Below are 24,340 nucleotides of genomic sequence, written 5' to 3'. Positions count from 1 at the left end.
GTAAAAACCACAAATTTGTTTGAGATTTTTGTTTTCCGATTTAGGTTTCACACCACTGATCCTAGCGGCAACAGCAGGGCATGTTGGAGTTGTTGAAATCCTTTTAGATAAAGGTGGAGATATAGAAGCACAATCTGAACGAACTAAGGATACTCCACTTTCATTGGCATGTTCTGGTGGACGTCAGGAGGTGTGTTAATTTTCATTTTCGTTTTGTAAACATTTTGCTTGTATTTTAAATATGCATATGCTTAGTAATTTAGCTATATGAATAAGAAACTTACATGTGTTTTGAAATGTTCCATATACTGAAGTTAATAAGAATAATAAATGCCCTTTTAAGGAACCTGTTTCTTATTCTTTAGACAAAATAAAAGTTCTCTTTGTCTTTACATTTATTGGGACTGAATGAACCACAAGCCTAACACATAGAAAAGGCAAATTCATCACTCAACAATTGACAAATAGGAGTAGCATCTTGTTATTTCAATACAGTTGGGATTTCAAAGCACTCTGAATTCCTTGATATGAAATTGAATCCATTTCTCTAATATTGATATTTGAGTATGTAGGGCCTATTTAAAATGTCAGATATTTAAACAAGGAAGTTATGGATCCCATTTCTTAGTGCTTCCTTTATTTTAAGTTGAGCCCTTTGTTGTAAACTGGATTTCTCTGTTCATGTTTTACTTTGTAGGTGGTAGACTTGCTGCTGGCTCGAGGTGCAAATAAAGAACATAGAAATGTGTCTGATTATACACCACTGAGTCTCGCTGCATCTGGAGGATATGTTAATATCATTAAGATTCTGCTTAATGCTGGTGCAGAAATTAATTCAAGGTATCTATCACCTGTTCATTATTAGTAAGTTACTATTTAGAATAAGTGTCTTCCCCTAAATATTTGGACAGATGGCATTTTTAATTAAGATAGTACTAAAGTTGCAAGGCCAACAATTATTCCTATAATGTGCTTATAAATAATCACAGCTTATTTCAGCTAAGGTAGATGTTTTGAAAGAGGTGTCATTCAAAAAGAACTTTGTTATGGATAGTTGGAAATTTATAACCTCTAAATAGGGATTATGTTTTAAATTGTGAGACTTTCCTATTCCTAATTATTAGTCTAAACAAATAAAATCATTCATTAGTGTTAGAAACCTGTCTTTTTACTGAAACATCTTCATCTTTTGTTTTTGATGCTTTTGAAAAAATAATAGGCAACATATTATTTTAGTTTTCTAAGCACATTTCCCCCTCTTAGGACTGGGAGTAAATTAGGTATTTCTCCTCTGATGTTGGCTGCAATGAATGGACATGTTCCTGCAGTGAAACTGCTGCTTGATATGGGTTCAGACATTAATGCCCAAATCGAGACCAATCGGAACACAGCTCTCACCTTAGCCTGTTTCCAAGGCCGAGCAGAAGTAGTGAGTTTGCTTCTGGACCGAAAAGCCAATGTCGAACATAGGGCAAAGGTAAGCATTTTATAACTTGTCAACTACTTCAGGTATATTTCTGATAGAAAGAGCATGGCATTTCAACTCAAATTGGAGGTGGTGTTTTAAATTGTCATAAGTTAAAACTGATGCCCCAATGCAAGATTGGGGAATTGTGCTATACAGTGGTCAGTGACACATGGTCACCCACCATTCATGACTTTTATTAAGGACAGTAAAGACAACAGAATTGGTATTTTTTCCAGCCTCAGCCTTGAGTGGCTCTCTTAATCCTCCAGTTTGCAACTTTTGAGTGTAGTAAGATATTCCATAATATGACATTTTTTATAATTATATACTTGAATTAAGATTATTTTGTAGAGTCCTTCAAGGTGGCATGTGCTTACCATTGGTAAAAACCCCAATCAAAAAATTAAATTTAGCACAGCTAAAACCTAATCTGACCATGACAGATTCTGACAATTTCATGACTATCTGGCATTTAGAAAATAGGAGTTAGTATGTCAGTGTTTTTAATTTCTTTACTTAGACAACACTAGAAAAACTAGAAAAATCCCTCAGAATTTTCATCACATAAAGAGAAATGAGCCTTTCCTGCTATCTATCTTTTTATATGGTAAATATTATAAGTATGACCCATTTATTTAGTAGGAGTCCTGGAGAAATCCATATTATTTTGGAAATGATATCAGAAATGTCTTTTGGCAAAAATGTCAAGAGACTAATGAGCAAAAGATAAATATGCATAAAGTTTATAAAATGATATTTTAATCTATTTTACCTACGTTTGAATAGGGTTGAAAGAATTTACCTTCAGTTACCTAGCAAACTGCAGTCTCAGAAAAAGTATATTCTAAAAAAAGTTTTTCCATTGAACATTATGCCTTTTTTTTTTCATTTTTAATCTCTGTTCATTCTGCAATGACGTTGTCTCATGTAATTTATAACTGCATAGAAGTTATGAAATTGCTTTTTTTATTTTAGCATGAGGTAGTATGAGTTAATTCATTCTAGTTTGTCTAACCGAATATAATAATTTTCACTTGCTGTTTAGTGAAATTTAAGACTATGAATATTGCTTAGCTCTTTTATGAGAGAAAATCAAATAGAAAACACAAGTCAAATGTCTTTAAAGAAATTATATTAATTTACTTTTATAATTTTTGGTTTAAACAGACTGGTCTTACCCCTTTGATGGAAGCTGCTTCTGGAGGATATGCAGAGGTTGGAAGAGTTCTTCTTGATAAGGGGGCAGATGTCAATGCCCCCCCTGTGCCTTCCTCAAGAGATACTGCTTTAACAATAGCAGCGGACAAAGGTCACTACAAATTTTGTGAGCTCCTGATTAGTAGGTGGGTAAATTTTATGTTTATATATAGAACTTCCTATAATCTTTTTCCGTTTCCACAGCCTTTAACGTTAATAAAATTGTTCCATTTTACTGACATTTTAAAGAACGTTATTTGTGTATTTTGTAAAAGATAAAAGACAAAGAAAAATAGAAAAAGTCTGCCTCTTCTCATAAGAAACAAACTACATTAACATTCTTTGATTTGATAGGGGAGCCCATATAGATGTTCATAACAAGAAAGGAAACACACCTCTTTGGTTGGCATCTAATGGTGGTCATTTCGATGTGGTGCAGTTGCTAGTGCAAGCAGGTGCTGATGTGGATGCTGCGGACAACCGGAAAATCACACCTCTTATGTCAGCATTTCGCAAGGTAATTTGACATGGGGGGAAAAATCATGTTTAATAATTTTAAGTCAATTCTAAGTTGAAACCATATGAGAAAAATAAATTGATCTTGGATAATTAACTCTATTTCTATATATAAACCACTGCTGTCTTTCCTCTCTCTTTTAGGCTAAATCTAAGAGCTATATGACAGTTCACCACCAGCAACTTTATTATTAAATCACTTGGTGTCTTGACCAGTTTTGTTATGATGTTGTACACAAAACATGAGCTTTAAGGACAAAATATTATATGCAGATGGATGTCTTGTCTACCTAAAAAGGAAAAATACGAGTGGATCCCTATATATATTAAAGCTCACTTGTCTGTTATATTTTAAAAAGCCTTACATGATACGGCTCATGCCAGCTTCCCAGACCAGTCATTTATGCTACCCTTCCCCTTTGCTCACTACACTTCAGCAGCTGGCCTAGAATGAACTAAATTTTTAACTGCCTCAGGGCTTTTTCTCACTTGTTTTCTTTTCCTGAAATGTTCTTTCCCTTGCTTTTCACCTGGCTCACTTCTACTCATCCTTTAGCTCCCATTTTAAATGTCACTTCTCAGATAATCCTTCTCTGACACCCAATCTGAAAAAGGTCCTTCTTTCTTATAGTACGCTATTATTTTCATTATCCCAATTTGTAATCATGCATTCAAACACATGTATACTTTTTAATGCCTATCTGCCTCAGCTAAGCTGGAAGATCCATGAAGACCGAGATTCATGACTATCTTTTGCACCACTGTTTATACCCACTGTTTAGTACAATGCCCAACACATACTAGGTGGCAACTAATAGCTACTGAATGAGAGCAGTGTAAGTTATGTGTCTTAGAAGGAAATCTTAAAATATTTTTTGACCTTAATTTTTTTTTTCAGTTTTTTCTTCCCTTTTAATTGAGGTGTGATTCACATATCATGAAAAGCACAAATCTAAGGTTTATTGTGTAATGAGTTTTGATAATACATATACCCGTACCCATAAAGATATAAAATACTTCTATAATCCTACAGAGTTTCATCATATGTGTTCTCATTTCTCTGCCTTGGAGGCAACCTCTTTTCTGATTTTCGTCACCATCAGACTAATTCTTGAGAATGTTATATAACCTTGGTAGGAGGGGAAACTGCGAATTTGGTTATAATAGATATACTTCAATTTATTAGATTATTAGATTCTATAGCCCCTGATAATGGCATTTAGAAAATGTTTTACCTAGATTTAGGTGATAGGACTCAGATAAATGTTGAGGCGAGAGCCAAAATAATGCTTTGATATCTAGAACATTCTCTTTGTTTTAGAGCTAATTTCTTTTTTAAACTGAGGTTCATTTCATATTACCAATTTTTAATTTATTAATAAATTTATTCTAAGAGATATCTTCTACAAAAGCTTTTCTACTTTCAATGGAAAATAGCATATAGCAATGGGAAATAGCACCTGATATTCCTAAGTATGTTGTATTTATCTTTTTCTATTTATAAACTCAACAGTGTTCTTGTTTTCATAATTTCAAATTTAGTAAACTACCTGGAAGTATTCCTATACCCTTTACTCTTAAATTTTTAAGCATGTGGGCAAAATTTCAAGGGATTCTTTTATGTATTTTTCCTTGTACTTCTTACAGGGTCATGTAAAGGTTGTCCAATATTTGGTGAAGGAAGTCAATCAGTTCCCTTCTGATATTGAATGCATGAGATACATAGCAACAATTACAGATAAGGTAGGTTTAATATGCTGTTGAAGCACATTTTTGTTCTTTGTGGAATTATATGTCAAAATGTGCAATTAACAGTCTGTTCCTTTTCTCTTCTATGAGACTAATCACCTGATCCTTCTATGCTTTAGTTTCTCCATTTGTAAATGGTCAATGAGTTTAATACTTTTGATAAATTATTCCCTTGCTATTGTTGACCATAATTACAGTGACTGCAGCTAAAGTTTATTACTAGAACATTAGCATGATTTAGAAAATTTTCTAAGAACAAAGAAACTTTTTAGGAAATGGTGCCTTATTTTAAGAAAAGATTGATACATGACTGGACTCAAATGATGTTTTATTTTGGTTTAATGAATTTTCAGTTATATGATCTTTAAGGCCTAGACTTTGATGTGCTCATCAGCTCAAGTTTTATTTGGCCTGTTTATATTATGTGTTTCGATTTTGACATAATTCCATTTTTCACTATAGGAACTGTTGAAAAAATGTCACCAATGTGTTGAGACAATTGTAAAGGCTAAAGACCAGCAGGCTGCAGAAGCAAACAAGAATGCAAGTATTCTTTTAAAGGAACTTGATCTGGAAAAGGTGAGTGGGAAGAAGAATTTTCCTTATTAGATATTGTTAAAAATCTGCTAGAATAAATTTGCAACCTATATGGCCAATTACCTTAACAGAATCTCTTTCAAAGGAAATGATTGCTAGATTGTCAAAGCACCATCATTTTTTGATTCTGACCTATCATTTACAAAAAATATTTTGGGGTCAAGATGGTGGACTAAGTAAAAAATATTTTGAACCATATAAGTGAATAACTAGTTTTCAAGCAGATCACAATTTACCAAATGATGTTACTGCCTAAGTGGCTTTAACATCAGTCTGAGAAAAAATGGTAAAACATTAGAAATTATTTGTTTGTTATAAGATCTGGGCTATATAAGTGGTTTATTAGATCCTTAATTTAAGATTAAGTGTCAGGTGTCCTATGTTATGTGGTATAATGGAAAAGATTTAAAAAAACAAGATCCCTTATTTTGATGCTCCGTCTGCTTATCTAGAAAATGAAGGTATTGTTATTGAATCCAGAATTTATATTAAAAGAGCAAACACCATGATCAAATAGAGTTATTCTAGGAATGCAAGAGAAAGCTTAGCATGAAGATATTCTGTTGATGATTAAAGGAAGAAAAAGATCCTTTGGAAAGATGCTAAAATTTTGACACCAATTCTTAGTTTGAAAAATACCAATCAAATTTTGTAAGCTAAGAACAGAAGGAAGGATTGCTTATAAATTACAGAAAAAGATAACTTGCTCAGAATAAAAAATAATCACACAAATGAGCAACTCACAGAAAAAGAAATACAAAATGTTCAGTAAATAGATGGAGAATGCTCAACTTCATAAATAAATACACAGTAAAAGAGTCATTTAAATTTTTTTTTGACCAGTCTGCCAAAGCTTAAAATCTGAAGGTCTGGTAATAGCTGTTGATGGCAAGAGTATAGAGAATTAGTCCTCTAGTATGATTTTTTAAATGTATGATGTAAATTAATGTAACTATTAATGGAGGTGCTTTGACAAATGAATCAGTTAAAAAGGTAAATACCATGAGAGGCTGAGTGAAAACGGGAAAATGATTAAGAAGTACAAATTGGCAGTTAACAAAACAGTCTTGGAGATGTGAAGTATAGCATAGGGAATATAGTCAATAATATTGTAATAACTATGTATGGTGTCAGATGGGTATAAGACTTATTGGGAGGGTCGTTTTATAAGTTATATAAATGTCTAACCATTTTGCTGTATACCTAAAATTAATATAATATTGAATGTCAGTATTAAAATTTTTAAAAATTAAAAAATAAGTTGAAATTTTTAAAAAATTAAAAAATAAAAATAAAATGGCATGAAAGATTTTAAGACAAAATAAATAAAAAGGTGAATACCCTTACTCCAGCCATTTCATTTACAGAAATTTAACCTAAGGTAAATAGACAAATGCTCAAAGATATGAATGTATATAAGGACATTCATCATTGCCTTGCTTATAATAAGGGGAAAAGTATAAACCTTAAAGTTTTATCATTAGGGAATTAAATTTTAGTGCCTCCATGATGAACTTGATTACAGTTAAAATTAGAAAGAAAAAATATATATTTATTTTTAAATAAAGTGAAGTTTGAAGTTAGGTGACAGCTAAGGTCCTATCTACATCTATAATTTTTATTTTTGTGTAACTACCCCAGGGACATGGTCAGTAGTTCCCTAAATAGCCAGTTGGTTTTGTGCCAACAGTGATGAAATGATTTTTAACTGATATACAATCTCTTATTTCAATCCTCAGCCCATTTCTTATTTACATAGGGGGTTGGCAATTTTTTCTATGACATACCAGTAGTAAATATTTTAAGCTTTGCAAGCCATATGATCTGACTGTAGATAACTGCGGAAAGTGAGACCATAGTTAAGGAGAGACTCCTTTATTCTTGATACAAGTCCCTTACCAGATGAATCATTTGCAGAATTTTTCCCCAGTTAATGGGTTGTCTTTGTACTTTCTTGATGGTTCCTCTGAAACCCAAAAAACTTTCATTTTGATGATATCCAATTTATCTATTTGTTTCTCTTGTTACTTTCATAAATGTGTTTTGAGACTGACATCCAAGGGAAGCACCTCATGTCATAAACAAAAATATCATTGTTTATTTTAAATTATTACATTATTGGTAAAATGATATACTTACTTTATTCATAGTCAAGAGAAGAGAGCAGAAAGCAGGCTCTTGCAGCTAAAAGAGAGAAAAGGAAGGAAAAGAGAAAAAAGAAAAAAGAGGAGCAGAAAAGGAAACAAGAAGAAGATGAAGAAAACAAACCTAAGGAGAATTCAGAACTACCAGAGGATGAAGATGAGGAGGAGAATGATGAAGATGGTAAGAAATAACCCATTCAAATTAGTAATAAAACTCTCCTGTGTTTAACACTTTATTTTGAGTGCTTTTTTGCTTTAATTAATTCTTGTTAAATATTGTTGCTTTAATCTGAAATTGACAATTGACTCTTACAGTAAATATTGCTAAATATTTTACACTGTAAAGCGACACAAAGGGAGAGGAGGAAAACAAGCCCATAATTTGAAGTTCAGTTATAATTTAAGTCACCCTGTAAAACATTGTGTATGTCCAAAAGCAATATAGTAAGAAGTTTGCCAGGGTCTTCCCATTCTCTTTTCCCCTAGTTGGAAACTGGAAGAGGCCCAGTTCCTCAATGAATTTTTAGCTAGGGTTCAGGCTCAAGGCCTTATAGCAATGGAGTTCATTATTCTCAGATTTGTTTATTATACAGTCTAGCAGTGCTTATAGTAGGCAAATAATTATGTTGTATTTGAATTCTAATTCCAAAATACTATTTGAAAAACTTCCTAAATTCAAACTATCGTTATTTTTGGTTAGTTCATAAGACTAGCATTTCAGATGTTAAGAATGTTAATGATGTGAATGTTTTATACCAGTTTAGACATCAAAATATGATAGATATATTTGTTCTAACAACAGTAAAGATTTCTTTATTTACTAGTGAATACTCATGAAAGGAAAATATGACCAAGGGACTGAATTATTATGAAATATTTAGGTATATCTCTAACAGTTTATTTTGAGATCTATGGCTCTCAATGTGGTTTTTTTCCTTTTTGATAATTTCAGTGGAGCAAGAAGTTCCCATAGAGCCTCCTAGTGCAACCACCACCACCACCATTGGCATCTCAGCAACATCTGCAACATTCACCAATGTGTTTGGGAAAAAACGGGCCAACGTGGTGACAACCCCCAGCACCAATCGGAAAAATAAGAAGAACAAAACAAAAGAGACCCCTCCCACTGCACCTTTAATACTACCAGAACAACATATATCCTTAGCACAGCAGAAGGCAGATAAAAATAAAATAAATGGCGAACCCAGAGGTGGTGGTGCAGGTGGAAATAGTGATTCAGATAACTTGGACAGCACAGATTGCAACAGTGAGAGTAGCAGTGGTGGTAAAAGTCAAGAGTTAAACTTCGCTATGGATATGAATTCCTCTGGTGATCGAAGATACCCGTCACTGCTACTCCATTCCCAAGACGAAAAAACAAGTGCCACTATTTCTAAACCTCAAACCCGGTAAATGTTTCTAATCGTTAACTCTATATCCATCTGTCCTTTTTCATGCCTGGCTCAAGAATTTGAAGTACATACTTCAAGCACAAGTTGTGTTAAAACAGTTTAAGTCCACCATGACATTATCTGTCTTCAATATTCAAAACTGAAATTCATCAATGCCATCTTAAGCATGTGTTAACTATGAAATGAGATTATTAGAAATTTTTATGATTCAATTTGAAGTTGAAAATATTAGCACATCTTGATTTTAACTGTCATTTTTATTGTTTATAGTACAACTTTTGGCTTCTGAATCCATTTTAATACTAAAATACATGATGGACTATTTGCCCTGTGTTATTTTTCTGAATTGTTGATAATTTGAAATGCCAGATTCTAATTCAACTATTTCAGCATAACTTTGTCTATAAAGGAATAATCTCTTGAGTTTCTAACTTAAATTTTATCTTTTATTGGACTTGATATTTCTCTTTTTTCAGACTTGAAGGTGAAGTAAATCCTAATTCCTTATCAACAAGCTACAAGTCAGTGTCATTGCCATTAAACTCTCCAAACATAAAGCTGACCCTGACCAGTCCTAAAAGGGGACAAAAAAGAGAAGAAGGATGGAAAGAAGTTGTACGAAGGTAAGTAGAATTGGTCATCTTTTAAACTTTCATAGACCATACAGATTCTCTTGTGAGATGGTTACCCAATTAATTAATGAATAATGTGAATGTAGTTATTATTTTAAACCGTAGCGCCATACTAAATCTAGAGTAGGCTAAAGCAAAATGAGAAGCAATGTGCAAATTTTGCCTGCGTATTTTATACAACACAACAAATATTGGCTTTAGAATGACAAAAAATATTCTATTAAAACATAAGATTTACAGAAGTTTAGACAAACCATACAAAATGGTTACAAGCTTCTTCTTCAAGGGAAGATTCTACACTTGACAGCAAAGTCACAATCTTATTAGTGAGTGTTGCGATGTTTTTTTAATGGTCCCCTTTTGGTTCATTCAGTCAGGCTTATCCATTTACAATGTTTAAATAAAGACTTCAGTACAGAACGTATTCTTAGGATCTGGTTAGCTGCTTTTCACCAATGCAATTAGATCACCATAAAAAGGGGTAAGGGAACCTGTAAAATTACAACCACCTCATTCTTCAAAAAGGAAAAAAAAAAAAGAAAAAAAAAAAAAAGTACTACCACACCCCTGCAGCTAACCCTGACAATTTCCCAATTTCCATCATTTCCACTGCTTTGTACTTAAACCATACAGGTGAAATGAATACAAGCAGAGAGGGGCCACTGCTTTTAAATGTTCTGCACCATCCAGATGATACCTCTAGCTTCTACTAATGCTTTATAGCAAGGAATCAAGACAAGACATAGATGTGCTAAGGTGCATTTAATCACCAAAGACCGAGACTTCTGGGTTTTTATTCTGTAAAAAATAAATGCGAACAAAATTTTATTCTGTCCATTAAATAAATGCAAACAAAAAAGGAAGACGTCTTGGCACACAGAAGTGATGCACACTTGATGATCAGATCAGTTTAAGTATTATTCATGTCATAAAGCCTAGTCTATGATCTAGCTTTCAAAATATCTAAATATATTCTTCCCACCTTGTCTATATTAAGATAATAAATTTTGATTATGAAATATATTTTAGGGGCTGCCACTGGGCATTCTTCTGGAAGGAATATTTCAAGTTGGAAGGTCCCTCCTCCCTCAAAGGGGGAATCCTAGGCTTCAGCAATGCCCACGTGAAATTAATGGGTGTTGCTCTCATATAGTCTTGCCAGCAAATACTGGGTTACTTTAATAACTCTGTGGGGTAGTCAGGCCATTTTGTCAGATACCAAGGGGTCAGCCTCAGCTCAGGTCTTCTGTCTGGCTCTGCTTACCTTACACACAAGTGGAAGTCCTGGGCTCTACTTGTGAGTTGCTTTTAATGTAGTTCAAATCTAAGGCTTTATTTTTTAAGTATATATTTGTAAGTATATGTTATTGATATTGATAAGCTAGCCTCTGTTATTTAGTATGAAGTTTAACAATATGGTATACATTATTTTAATTTAGAAAGAATTAATACTTATGGTCACTGCAGTTTACTTAACATGATATTTTGGATAAATTTGAATACTTAGATAATATAATTTTTGTTTTCAATGGCAATGCAATTTTTACCTGTACTAAGTTAATTATGATAAGAGGTCAATTTTTAAAAATTTCTAGTAATTTGCACTTTAAGATTTGAGAAATCTCATTCTATAAATGTCCGTGAACATACTTACCGAGACATCTTTTCAAAGACATTTGATTTCATAAGCTCATGTGTAGTCTTCATTTTTAGGTCAAAGAAATTGTCTGTTCCAGCTTCGGTGGTTTCCAGGATAATGGGAAGAGGAGGATGCAACATCACTGCAATACAGGATGTTACTGGTGCCCACATTGATGTGGATAAACAAAAGGATAAGAATGGCGAGAGAATGATCACAATACGGTAATTGTAAAGAATGTATATTGCTAGTTCTTTGTGGAAATTATAGTTTATTAGAAGTATACTTTTATTAGGTGTGGTAGAATCAAGAATTTTATGGTAAAGATTACCTGTTTTATGTTTTTTTAATCTTGTTTTTTTTGTTTTGTTTTGTTTTCTCTTCAGGGGTGGTACAGAATCAACAAGATATGCAGTTCAGCTTATCAATGCACTTATTCAAGATCCTGCTAAGGAACTGGAAGATTTGATTCCTAAAAATCACATCAGAACACCTACCAGCACCAAATCTATTCATGCAAACTTTTCATCTGGAGTAGGCACCACAGCAACTTCCAGTAAAAATGCATTTCCCTTGGGTGCTCCACCTCTTGTAACTTCACAGGCAACAACATTATCTACGTTCCAGCCCAGTAATAAACTTAATAAGAACGTTCCAACAAATGTACGTTCTTCTTTCCCAGTTTCTCTACCCTTAGCTTATCCCCACCCTCATTTTGCCTTGCTGGCTGCTCAGACTATGCAACAGATTCGGCATCCTCGCTTACCCATGGCCCAGTTTGGAGGAACCTTTTCACCCTCTCCTAACACTTGGGGACCATTCCCAGTGAGACCTGTGAATCCTGGCAACACAAATAACTCTCCAAAGCATAATAATACAGGCCGTCTACCTAACCAGAGTGGAACTGTTTTACCCTCAGAGTCTGCTGGACTAGCTACTGCCAGTTGTCCTATCACTGTCTCTTCTGTAGTTGCTGCCAGTCAGCAACTGTGTGTGACTAATACCCGGACTCCTTCATCAGTCAGAAAGCAGTTGTTTGCCTGTGTGCCTAAGACGAGTCCTCCAGCAACAGTGATTTCTTCTGTAACAAGCACTTGTAGTTCCCTGCCTTCAGTCTCCTCTGCACCTATCACTAGTGGGCAAGTTCCCACCACATTTCTGTCCTCAAGTACTCCTCAAGCACAGCTTTCTTCACAAAAGATGGAGTCTTTCTCTGTCATGCCACCTCCTAAAGAGAAAGTGTCCACACAGGACCAGCCCATAGCAAACCTGTGTACCCCATCTTCAACTGCAAATAGCTGCAGCAGCTCTGCCAGTAACACCCCAGGAGCTCCAGAAACTCACCCATCCAGTAGTCCCACTCCTCCCTCCAACAACACACAGGAGGAGGCCCAGCCATCCAGTGTGTCTGACTCAAGTCCTATGTCAATGCCTTTTGCATCTAATTCCGAACCTGCTCCATTGACTTTGGCATCACCAAGATTGGTTGCTGCTGATAATCAGGATACCAATAATTTACCTCAATTAGCTGTACCAGCACCTCGAGTTTCTCATCGAATGCAGCCCAGAGGTTCTTTTTACTCAGTGGTACCAAATGCAACTATACACCAGGATCCCCAGTCTATTTTTGTTACAAATCCAGTTCCTTTAACACCACCTCAAGGCCCACCAGCTACAGTGCAGCTTTCTTCAGCCATGAACATTATGAATGGTTCTCAGATGCACATTAACCCGGCAAATAAATCATTGCCACCTACGTTTGGCCCAGCCACACTTTTCAATCACTTCAGTAGTCTTTTTGATAGCAGTCAGGTACCAGCTAACCAAGGTTGGGGAGATGGTCCACTGTCCTCAAGAGTTGCTGCAGATGCCTCTTTCACTGTTCAGTCAGCGTTCCTGGGTAACTCTGTACTTGGACACTTGGAAAACGTGCACCCTGACAACTCCAAGGCACCTGGCTTCAGACCACCTGCCCAGCGAGTTTCTACTAGTCCAGTTGGTAAGTTATTAGAACTTTTGCTGCTGCTCAATTTGGGGCTCTAATGCCATCATCTAATCTTCCAAGATAATAAAGCGTTTGTTTTGTATATAATATTGCATAATCTTAAAGAAATGAAAATATATCATAAATAGGAAAGACCCTTTAATGATTGTTGATTGAGTAGGCCAAAAAGTGGCTCCAGGTAAGTCACTCACACATAATGAGTTAGCTCTGTATGATCTCTGTATCCCTCATAGAAAGGACCTTGGGGCAGTCCATTTTCTTAGAATTGGTGTTAAGATATTAATAATAAAGGACACATAGGATGCCTCAAGGACTCCAAATGTATAGACTTTTTAAAATCACAGTCTATGGCCATGCCGCCCTGAACAAGCCCAATCCCGTCTGATCTCAGAAGCTAAACAGGGTCGAGCCTGGTTAGTACTTGGATGGGAAACCACCTAGAAAGACCAGGTACTATAGGTGTAAAAAATAAAAAATAAGGATTGTAAGCTGACAAGGTCCTTGCAATCTGTGAGGTCAACCAAGGGTTGGTTGCCTCACCTAAAAATAATAATAAATAAATAAAAATCACAGTGATTATTTACATTTCTCAAATTTAAAAAATTCAAGTTACAAAGGTGTTTAGGCACCAGCTCATAATCTTCTTTCTTTGTTTTCAGTCTTGGGTGCTCAGACCAAATATTAAGTATTGTTTAATAGTACTCTATTATTTATATAAGATAAAGCTATTTGCAGTCATTTGTGGCCTCTACTTTTAAAAAGACCAGCATAGATTCATCTGTTCATTTCTCGAAATCAGAAATTAGCTGCTGAAAAAATGTACAGAAAGATATGAGGCCAGTGTTAGCTTGGAGATATTTGAAACCAGAATCTATTTTCCAGAGTGTAAGAGCCAAATTTCAGTCCCATCTGCACTCTTCTGAAAACAAATTAGAAATTATGGCTGACCTAGAATGAGGGTAAGGGGAACTATTAGCACTAAGAATTTTTCTTTTAGTTGGAAAACTGTCCCGTAGTCCATCCTTCCTTTTTTGCTAATTACAAACTGATCTATGTTATTTAAAATTTGTGAATTCATGGATATGGTATAGCCAGCCTTAGCTTTCATCTCTGGTATTTTTCCATTTACTTTCCATTTACTATGTTTTCAGGAAAACATAGCTGTTATTTCATCTTTCTAATAGAAATTCAAGCTTACATAAGACTATCTATGGTCCAAAATATTTTCTAGATTTATTTTTCTATAAATAGGTATCTATTTTAACTTTTCATTTGGGGAAACTATTTTAATAGAGATTTTCAAAGGTCCCAAGGTGAAAGAAGAGCTCGTTGCCACATCTCAGGCTGTGGTAAATAGCATTAATTCTTAACTTATCTGACACTAACTAATATATGAAATTAGAGTACCTTAGCCAGAGTCGGACTTCAAGTCTCTCATATTCCAGTGTTTGAGTTTTTGTACTTCACATACTGTATCACAGATGTGCAGGTGATGAATGTCTGGAAAAGAAAAAAGTCAAGGATATCATCCATCTAGTTTGGTAGAAAACAAAGTTTGGGGACTTTAATTTTTCAGATTCAGAGCATCAAAATTATTTATTGCTAATTAAGATAATACTAATACTAATAAAAATAATAATAAAAGCAAGCATTAATCCTTGACCTTTCTGGGATCCAGGCTTGATTAAGCTTGATCTAATTTCTTAACTGCGTGGATGGTTTCTTTTGTTGATGCTCTTCTTTCATGAATATAGTTTATTCTCCTGGTTTATAGGTAAAAAAAAATGGGAAACAATGTGAAAAAAACTGAAACTTCAAATGCTGCTGGTGGGAATTTAAAATTATACAGCCACTTTGGAAAAACAGTTTGACAGCCCCTCAAAAAGTTAAAAAGACCTACTATATAATCCAGTAATACCAAAGAGAAAACATGTTTACACAAAAACTGGTATATAAATATTCGTAGCAGCGTTATTTGTAATGGCCAGAAAGTAGAAACAACTCAATGTCCCTCAATTGATGAATGGAAAAACAAAATGTGGTGTATCTATATAATGAGATATTATCATTATGATATATATTACATATAATCATAATGTATTACTATATATTACTATAATATCTACATAATGAAATATAATAGAAGGAAATATTGATTTATGCTACAATATGGATAAACTTTGAAAACAGCATGCCAAGTGAAAGAAGCCAGTCACAAACGATCACATTGTATGATTCCTTTTATATGAAATTTCCGGAATAGGCAAATCTATAGAAACAGAGGGTATATTAGTGGTTGCTTAGAGGTAGGGATATGGGATAAAGGACAGTGGAGACTGACAGGTACAGATTTACTTTTAGGGTAAAAACAAACATCCTAAAATTGATTGTGGTGATAGCTGCACAGCCCTGTGAATATACTAAAAGCCTTTGAATTGTATACTTTAATCAGATGAATAAGACTTGCTTGAGAGAGGTTTTTATGTTTTTTTAATGTAGCTATTAACTACTTTTTCCTGAAGTAAGCACCTATAATCCTTTTTCAGAACCTTGTCTGTTTTCCCAAATGCATTCTCCAGAGAAAGCAATGGAATTTGAAAAGACCACTAAATTGAAACTTATGCAAAGTAAATAAAAACTTTGATATATATAGTTTCAACTGTTTTTTTTTTTTTAATCAGATGGAATCCTGAAAATAGCATTATGAAGGAAACATGTCGGTTTTGTTATTCATCTTCCATAGGAAGTGACTGAAGTTATGTAGATGCACAAATGTACTTTGAGAATTTCCACAAAAGGGAAAGCAAAAGTTATTGATGGGCACCACTTAATCACAACTTGCTCTCACTCAAGTCCCTTCCAGTGAAAGCTGAGGTTTATCAGAACATGCTACAGGAGGCCGCCATTCTTAAACATTGGGCTCACTTTTCTATATCTAGTGCTGTTTGGTGATGTTTTTCTGGACTGCAAAAAAAAGTGGGTTTGGGCCATACCAAACAGTATCACATGAATGGATTCTTTTACTGTACTCTACAAAATTAACAGCATGCATTCTTCTTTTTAAAGAGAAATTAAGTGGACCTTGGACTTTCCATCTTAAAGCCTTGGCTAATCGGATGTCTTGGACCTGTTTTATTTCAGGGTTACCATCCATTGACCCATCAGGCAGCTCCCCATCTTCCTCTTCTGCTCCTCTGACAAGTTTTTCCGGCATACCAGGAACACGCGTTTTCCTGCAAGGGCCAGCTCCTGTTGGGACTCCTAGTTTCAACAGACAACATTTTTCTCCCCATCCTTGGACAAGCGCCTCAAACTCATGTAGGGATCCTAGAGGAACTCTTCCCAAAGAGTCTTGAATAAGTTATTAAACCTTTTGTTTCAGGGAATGCTATATTGTAACTCTAGTTATCTAAATGGTATGCAGATGCCCAAGGTTTGTATTGCAGTCATGGCAAAATGGTCAGTCATTTGTAGGATAGAACACTTAAGAAGGGTCAAGCTATTCTACGCCAGACATGTTTATATTGGGAGTTGAGTCAAGAAGAGGTTTTACAAGTAGTTTCATAGAAAGACCCTTCACAGGGGCAGTATTGTGAAATAATTTCTTAAGTCTGGAAAGAAGCTGAATTTATATATCTGGTCAATTTGGTATGATTCCTCTTTTATTTTTACATATTAGGCAATCGTATTATTGCCATATATAAGTAAAAGTATTCCTCTGTTCTAACTTGTTTATTTCAGTTTTTAGAATCAACGAAGTTCTAACAGGACTTAAACAGGATTTGATTTTTTTTTAATGAGCATCATGAAGTAGTCAGTAAATACTGGCTCTTTTAACAAGGAAAACTACCCATATTACCTGACAGTCCCATTAAGAAACAGCCACAAACTGAATTCTGTTATGCTTTGTTAATATTTAACCTTTCTTCATTATGAATACAAAAGGCTATAGAAAAGGGAAAAAAGAAAACAACTAATATGTATAGAGGGCCAGCAGCTTTTTTACAGACAATATGCCAGGTACTGTGCAAACATTGCCACATGTGAGTTCATTTAAAATGTGTTTTGAGAAGATTATTTAGAACCAGAATAAGAATAAACGTGGTCTTTTTCTTTTCTAGCCTTGTTCAGTTCAATCTGGAAATTTTTAAGAGTATTTGCTTATACTTGATATAGGCAGAAGTGGCATAAAAAATGTTTATATAAAATTTACATATTCTCATTTGAGTAATCTTATAAAATTATAAAGGCTATTTTTTTTTTACAGAACCTGTGTTGTGGAATGGCTCTTTCCAACAAGGTTTCTCATGTTCTTATCATTAGTTTTTATATGTAATAAAACAATAGAGAAATATTTTGCCACCAGGTGACTCTCCTATTCCATCTGTTTCTTCGGGATCATCTTCACCTCTTTCAGCCACTTCTGCCCCACCAACATTGGGCCAGCCAAAAGGAGGTAATGCCAGTCAGGATCGGAAGATACCTCCCCCCATTGGAACAGAGAGACTAGCCCGGATTCGGCAAGGAGGATCTGTCGCACAAGCCCCTGTGGGGACCAGTTTTGTCGCTCCTGTTGGACACAGCGGAATCTGGTCATTTGGTGTTAATGCTATGTCAGGTACAGTTACCTTGTCCTCTGTCTTCAGGGATATCTCAAGTAAATTGTAGGTTTTTGCCATTAAAACTTAGTTCTTTAAAACAAAAAAGCTTAGTTCCTACATTTAACAATTAGTAGCAGTGTTTATATTTTTGAAGAATTCAATCCAGTCAAAGATTCTGGAATGTTAATTTGGATTATATATAATATATGTAATATATATAATAATAATATATAATATATACAAAATAACAGAGTTGGCTAGAAGTAAAAGATTCAAAGTGTTTCCTTTCCCTCTTAAGCTTTTCGCTGTAGAATGGGATAGTCTTTTGAGTTCTTTCAGAGAGCACTTAATCTTTTGAAGGACAAGAAAGAATGTTTGGGGTACTTAAAGGGCTTCACCCAGTTTTCCAGGAACTTGGTTTGCAGAGATTGTCATGAACATGCCCTGAGCTCTTCAGAAGAGGGATTTTGATAAAATTTAGTATGAAAAACAATCAAGTGGTAATGTTTTGTTATTTTCTACAAATAAACATCAAACCCTGTTTCAATTCTTTTTTCTAGAAAGCTTATCAAGTTGGTCACAGTCTGTGATAGGGAACCATCCAATGCATCAACAATTATCAGACCCAAGCACATTCTCCCAGCATCAGCCAATGGAGAGAGATGATTCTGGAATGGTAGCCCCCTCTAACATTTTTCATCAGCCTATGGCAAGCAGTTTTGTGGATTTTTCTAAAGTGAGTTGACAAATATCATTGTAACTTGTTTAACACTTTGCCAGCCAACGTAGCACATGTTAAGGAATAGTTTGTATTGAAATCATTCTTCCTTTCGTTGGAAATAATTTGTTTCCATGACTTTGCCAGATATTTTCAAGAGTTGATTAGGTTGTCCACAGTAGTCCATCCTCAAACTATCCTGAAGATGACCCTGTCCTCCCAGAAAGCCTGAGTGATTTGGGTTTTGCTGCCACAGCTTTGAGGGAGCCCTCTGTCCCTCAGAAAGCTGGCTGTGAGCTCCCAATGCCCTCTTATCTGCTCTAAAAGCTTCCTGGCTGCCATAAAACCAAATCATGGCCTCAGGCAATTGTGTAGAGTTCCCTTTTTTCCTTAACACAAGCTTATCAGTGAAACTAAATATGGGAAATTTCCTGATAATTTGATATTGGATTTAGTCGTTTTTTTCTCTTCTCATTGAAAAGTGGTGCTGATACAGATAACCACTTTTGGTTTCTCAACACTGTTCTGGTTTCTCAACACTGTTCAGTGCTGTACTTATAGGATCCTCTGATTGAAGGGAAACTAAAGAAATCTAAACTGGTATTATGGAATCATCGTCTATAATTACTTCATGGTTAACACTTCTTTCTGCTGTTTTAGGGTCTGCCAATTTCCATGTATGGAGGCACCATAATACCCTCTCATCCTCAGCTTGCTGATGTTCCAGGAGGCCCTCTGTTTAATGGACTTCACAACCCAGATCCTGCTTGGAACCCTATGATAAAAGTTATTCAAAATTCAGCTGAATGCACTGATGCCCAGCAGGTAAAATGGACTTAATACTCCTTTATTTTTTTCAGATTTGTCATGTCATTTTTGGGTAGTGTAAGTTCCGAATATCAAAAATCATGACATCTGACCACCTTGATCTAAATTAAGTTTTTCAATATCGAGATGATGCCTCTAAACATTTTATTTCATATATGTGTATTCTCCCTAGGCAGAAACAGTGAATTGCCATTGCATTTATATATTCATTTTGTAAATGTCTAAAGATTCCTAATTAGAAATTCCAATTTTTCCTCCCCCTTTTCAGATTTGGCCTGGCACGTGGGCACCTCATATTGGAAACATGCATCTCAAATATGTCAACTAAGTTAGAAGGTCTTTTCTTTAGCCTTGTTTGAGAAACCTATGACCTTGGAAGAACCCTGGGGATTTTTTTTTTTTAATGTGCCTAACTAAGAAATTTTCTCTGAGGCTTTAGCAATGGAAATTTGATTGCCCATTGTATAAGAAAAAAGTGATTTCCTAGCCACTTGATTATGTTGTCTGGTTAGTTTAGCCATTTTGAACTTAGTGCTTTTGGCTAAACATACTGAATGCTACTTGTATGCAGAAGAGAATTAGATGATTACATGTTTCAACCTTTTAGGGTGGTAAATACATGTACAGTTGTTTACATACTTAAAGGAAAAAGTTGAGTAAATTTCTTGTCATATATAGTGGCTCTACTTAATGTAGCCTGTATTAATGTGAAATATTTACCAGAATATTCAATAAAAAGATGAACAGTGTTTTAGAAGTGAGGTGTGATCCTTTCAGTGGTCATGCAGATACCACCCAGTCCACAATCATATTGAACCAGTTTGGATTTCTCACATTTTACACTTTAGAGTCCATTCTTTGACTGCCTTGAAAAAGCACTTTTAAGACTATTTATCTTCTATTGGTTAAACATTCCTTGTTCTCTTTCTCTTCCGTATCATTTTATAAGTGACAAAGTTTTAAGCTCCTGCAATGTGTTTTATCTGACATTAGCAGATAGGCCACTGATAGATTTAGTTCTTTATGGATCTTGAGTATGTCAATAAGAACAGTAGGATTTCAATCATATGACGCTGACCAAACGTAAGGGCACCCAAATCATCAACTTCAGGTTCCTTTTGTGCTTCCTGACTTTTTCGTCTAAATATTTTGGTTTTAGGTGTTTTAAGTTTTATTTGAGTTGGGACATAGGAGGGGTCAGGGGTGACTCCTATAATTCTGTTGTATTCTGTCAAATCAGCTCAGTAATGTTTATAAATATGTGACTAATTCTGGGCTTAGTTCCATGGCCCTAAGTATGAAGAGCCAATATGTTTAACAAGCTAAACACAGGAACACTAACTGAATTGTTTTGGCCAAACCATATGTTATGCCAAGAATCTGATGCAATAGAGAAGGAAAAACTATCCCACTGAAAAGAACAGCCATCAACTTTTCATGTTTTAATACAGTTGAATTTCCTGGTCTTATATATAGGCAATCCAAAAAAGAAAACAAATGCTTGAGGCCGCTAGAGAAGCCAAAGCACATATCAAGGCAAAGAAGGATGCACACAAAAATAGTAACTAGGAACAGAACCATACAAGTAGGACTTCTCTCATACCAACAGGAATTCTCAGTCTTCTCTATGTGGCTCCCAGAGCCACCATTAGTTGAGACATACCATGTTTGCTCTGTGTTGGACATACCTGGATTTTTTATCTTCCATATCATCTTACATATGAGAGAGCTTCTTTAGGCTCATTTCCTTATTTTCTATTTTGAATGGATTTGGAAAGTATCATTGGTGTTGAAGCTACTGCCTTTGTAGTGCTCTCAAGAGACCCCTTTATCTTGATGGGGAGAAAAGACCCCTTGGATCACCTATATATCATGTTTCCACTTACTACTAACAACAATAAAAATCACCTAATATTAGTAAAACGAATGCCACTACTCTTTATGAAGCATACACTAGTGAGAGATGATATTAAGGAAATTACTTAGTGGGACAAAAGGTGAGTTTTGTTTTACCTTAACTATCTACCATACATTTGGATTATCTGGAAGAGGCTTTTACCCTACTTTCTGTGCCTTGAGGACAACAGAATGAAAAATTTTATCTCAGCTCAGGAAATAGAATCCATGAGAAGAGGGGGCAATTATGAGAAACCCCCAGGAGGATTAGGAAGAAACAGGAGCTATACAGTTAATAGTAGTTATTTAGAATACCCTCCTCCCTGCCCTCTTACCAGCACTGCCTTCTTTTCTATTTGGATCCCAGTAGCCTACTCCCCACCCTATTTTGCCTGCTACAATCTCTTCTTCCTCTGTTTTGCCTCTCCTGGCATTACTTTACTGCCTTTTACCAACTTGAACCTTGGATTAAACCTAGCTCAGGTAAGAACTTAATTACTTTCAAAATATATAAGGGATTTGGGGGGAGGCAGGATTTGGAAAGTATCATTGGTGTTGAAGCTATTTTCATTTCTGCTACTTGAAGCTATATTACCTAAGGCAAGTAATTTCTCATTTCTGGGCTTTACTTTCCGTATCTGAAAATGAAATCGAACATATGTGAACTCAAAAAGTCTCCTAGTTCTAACACAAATTTTCTTCTTTTTCTTGTGAATAAGAATGTATGGTATAATAATACTGGAAACCAAAAGAAAGTTTACACTGCTGAGGTTTAAGAGCTCCCTACCATTGGTTCTCACATGGAATCAAAAGCCTGCTGTTGTGGGAGCCAGTACTGATTTTGAGATTTTAGTGAAGGCAGAAGAAAATCTTACACATCCATAGTGAGCCCCTCAAGTCATTAAGAAACATCTTGTTGAGGCATAGATCAAACCGCATGAGAATAACAGCCTTTTTAGGAATAAAACTATATCATCAAGATTTCTGGACCCACTTATTTCAAGTTGTGTTCAATGTAAAAAAAATTTCACTATCAATAAAATTATTGATGTTTTAAGACCCTTTGAACCTATTGTGGCTACAGTGTGCTGACTTGCCCTTTTATAGGCCAGTCTGCTTCCTTCAGTCCCTGCTCTCAAAGGGGAAATCCCAACACCTCAGCTAACCAGACCGAAGAAGAGAGTTGGACAGCCTATGGTGGCCTCTCCTAACCAGAGGTAAGAAATCTCAGGTCTTGCAACTACGGTTTTCATCTGTTCTTGTAGATTCTGGTCAAATTCTTCTCCCAACCTCAAAATTAGTACAGGAGAGATCCGTCCTCAGTTTGAGATAGCTTGTAGAGGGGAAAGGCTGGTCATATTATAGTTAGTTTCAAGCCAAACAGAGGAGTGGCTCTGTCCCACTGTTTTAAGTAAGACCTTTGGACCACATTGTAAACCCATGAAGAGGCAAACAAGCCTGTACAAAAACAGCTTCTGAACATCATGTTCTTTAACTAGACCTAAATGTCTTCTACCAAGAAGTGTGGCTGGTTGTGATGTCTTTCAGTGAACCCTGTCCTGGGGTAAAGAGCTCTAATAACACTGCATTGTCTATTCATTCTCAAAGATTTGTCACCATTTGCCAACAGGCAGGTTCCTTTACCTTCACTCTTTCCTGTTAGGAAACAGGTGAGAGAAAAGTGGTTTTAAATACCCAAAACTTAAGTGTGTTACGACCACCTCAAAAAAAGGGCAGGAACATGGGATTCAAGACCAAACTTGGAAAAGAAGGCCATAAATCTAATGATCAGATTGAAAACCTATTTTGTGATTACTTTTCACCTCCTGTTTTACCTTGATGGTGTGAGTCCAAAGTACAGCTGTCTCTTGGTATACATGGGGTGTTGGTTCCAGGACCCCCTGGGAATACCAAAATTTGAGATGCTCAAGTCCCTTATATAAAATGGCACAGAACAATGCACACAGTCAGCCCTTTGGATCTGACACCTGGGGATATGGAGGGCCAACTGTATATTGAAAAAACTCTACACATAAGTGGACCCATACATTTCAAACCCATCCCATGTTGTTTGCTGGCAAAGACCTGATATTCCCTTAGAGGTTTAGTCAGATCTCTGGGTAGGACTTGGGCATAGGTTTTTTGTTTCTTTTTTTAAGTTCCAATACTCTTAACAGGTAATCAGTGTTGATCCTCTGATTTAAACTCTTGTTCCTTCATACAGATTGCTTGGATGATGAGTCTGGCTTTCTCTCTAAAGCTAACTACTAGTTCTCCAGTGTCCCAGCCCTTATAGCACACAGCATCTCAAGAAAAGTAAGCTTCTACCAGCAGCCTTACAGTAGTAGTACCTTCTGCTGTTCTGTAGTAGATTTGTAGAAGGAAGCCATACTTCCACACTGATCCTTCTTGAAAACCTTTGACACTTCTCTCCTAGTACTCCTTTCTGGCTGGTCTTTCACAGTCTCTTTAGATGAATCCTTTCCCTCCACTACTCCTTAAATAAATGTTGATGTGCCTAGGCCTCTTCTTTCCCCGTGTCTTCTTCTCCCCAAGTGATCTATATACCTCACTCACAGATGTCACTCCACCCAGGTCTGAATTGCTGGCCCAGAGTTCTCTGAGCTCAGTATATCTAGTTCCTTACTGTGCTTATCCTTCTGAGCATTCCATACACATCTTATACTTTCAATATAAAATATTCCACTCCCCTTCCTTGTTTTCCCTATTATAAAAGGCAGTACAACTTGCTACCAAGACTCAAATCAGAAGATTGGGCATTATCCTAGTTTATCTCCCTCTCCCTCACTCCACCCTTAATCAATCACCTTATCCTTCCTCTTCCATGTATCTGAATCCCTTCCACTTGTCTCCAACCTCACAGTCACTGCCCTTTTTGCCCACCCCATTTCACTAGGCTAGTGTCTTCACCTTCAGT

The 24,340-nt window shown here is 35.6% G+C and overlaps 1 protein-coding gene and 1 pseudogene across 3 annotated transcripts in view; both read left to right on the top strand.

Moving 5' to 3' along the window:
• Positions 1-20,255, top strand: part of ANKHD1 (ankyrin repeat and KH domain containing 1) — a 90,292-nt gene extending 70,037 nt beyond the window's left edge. For 2 of the 3 annotated variants that reach the window (XM_016166321.2, XM_036224673.1), the window contains 17 exons: positions 45-190; positions 698-840; positions 1,264-1,477; positions 2,636-2,811; positions 3,020-3,182; positions 4,829-4,924; positions 5,393-5,509; positions 7,678-7,852; positions 8,624-9,080; positions 9,560-9,706; positions 11,429-11,578; positions 11,741-13,353; positions 16,501-16,677; positions 17,777-17,977; positions 18,521-18,696; positions 19,339-19,503; positions 19,775-20,255. In XM_016166321.2, the coding sequence (XP_016021807.2) occupies positions 45-190; positions 698-840; positions 1,264-1,477; positions 2,636-2,811; positions 3,020-3,182; positions 4,829-4,924; positions 5,393-5,509; positions 7,678-7,852; positions 8,624-9,080; positions 9,560-9,706; positions 11,429-11,578; positions 11,741-13,353; positions 16,501-16,677; positions 17,777-17,977; positions 18,521-18,696; positions 19,339-19,503; positions 19,775-19,834 (4,376 nt within the window). In that variant the 3' untranslated portion in view covers positions 19,835-20,255. Of the gene's footprint in view, positions 1-44; positions 191-697; positions 841-1,263; positions 1,478-2,635; positions 2,812-3,019; positions 3,183-4,828; positions 4,925-5,392; positions 5,510-7,677; positions 7,853-8,623; positions 9,081-9,559; positions 9,707-11,428; positions 11,579-11,740; positions 13,354-16,500; positions 16,678-17,725; positions 17,978-18,520; positions 18,697-19,338; positions 19,504-19,774 lie in introns of all 3 variants that reach the window. The other variant, XM_036224672.1, reaches the window with a different exon arrangement.
• Positions 13,703-13,821, top strand: LOC118606335 (annotated as a pseudogene).
• Positions 20,256-24,340: the final 4,085 nt, after the last annotated feature.

Source organism: Rousettus aegyptiacus, unplaced genomic scaffold (genome assembly GCF_014176215.1).
Source record: "Rousettus aegyptiacus isolate mRouAeg1 unplaced genomic scaffold, mRouAeg1.p scaffold_m13_p_7, whole genome shotgun sequence".
NCBI lineage: Eukaryota > Metazoa > Chordata > Mammalia > Chiroptera > Pteropodidae > Rousettus > Rousettus aegyptiacus.
The sequence above is the reverse complement of the archived record's forward strand: the minus strand, read 5'-3'. Positions and strand labels throughout refer to the sequence as shown.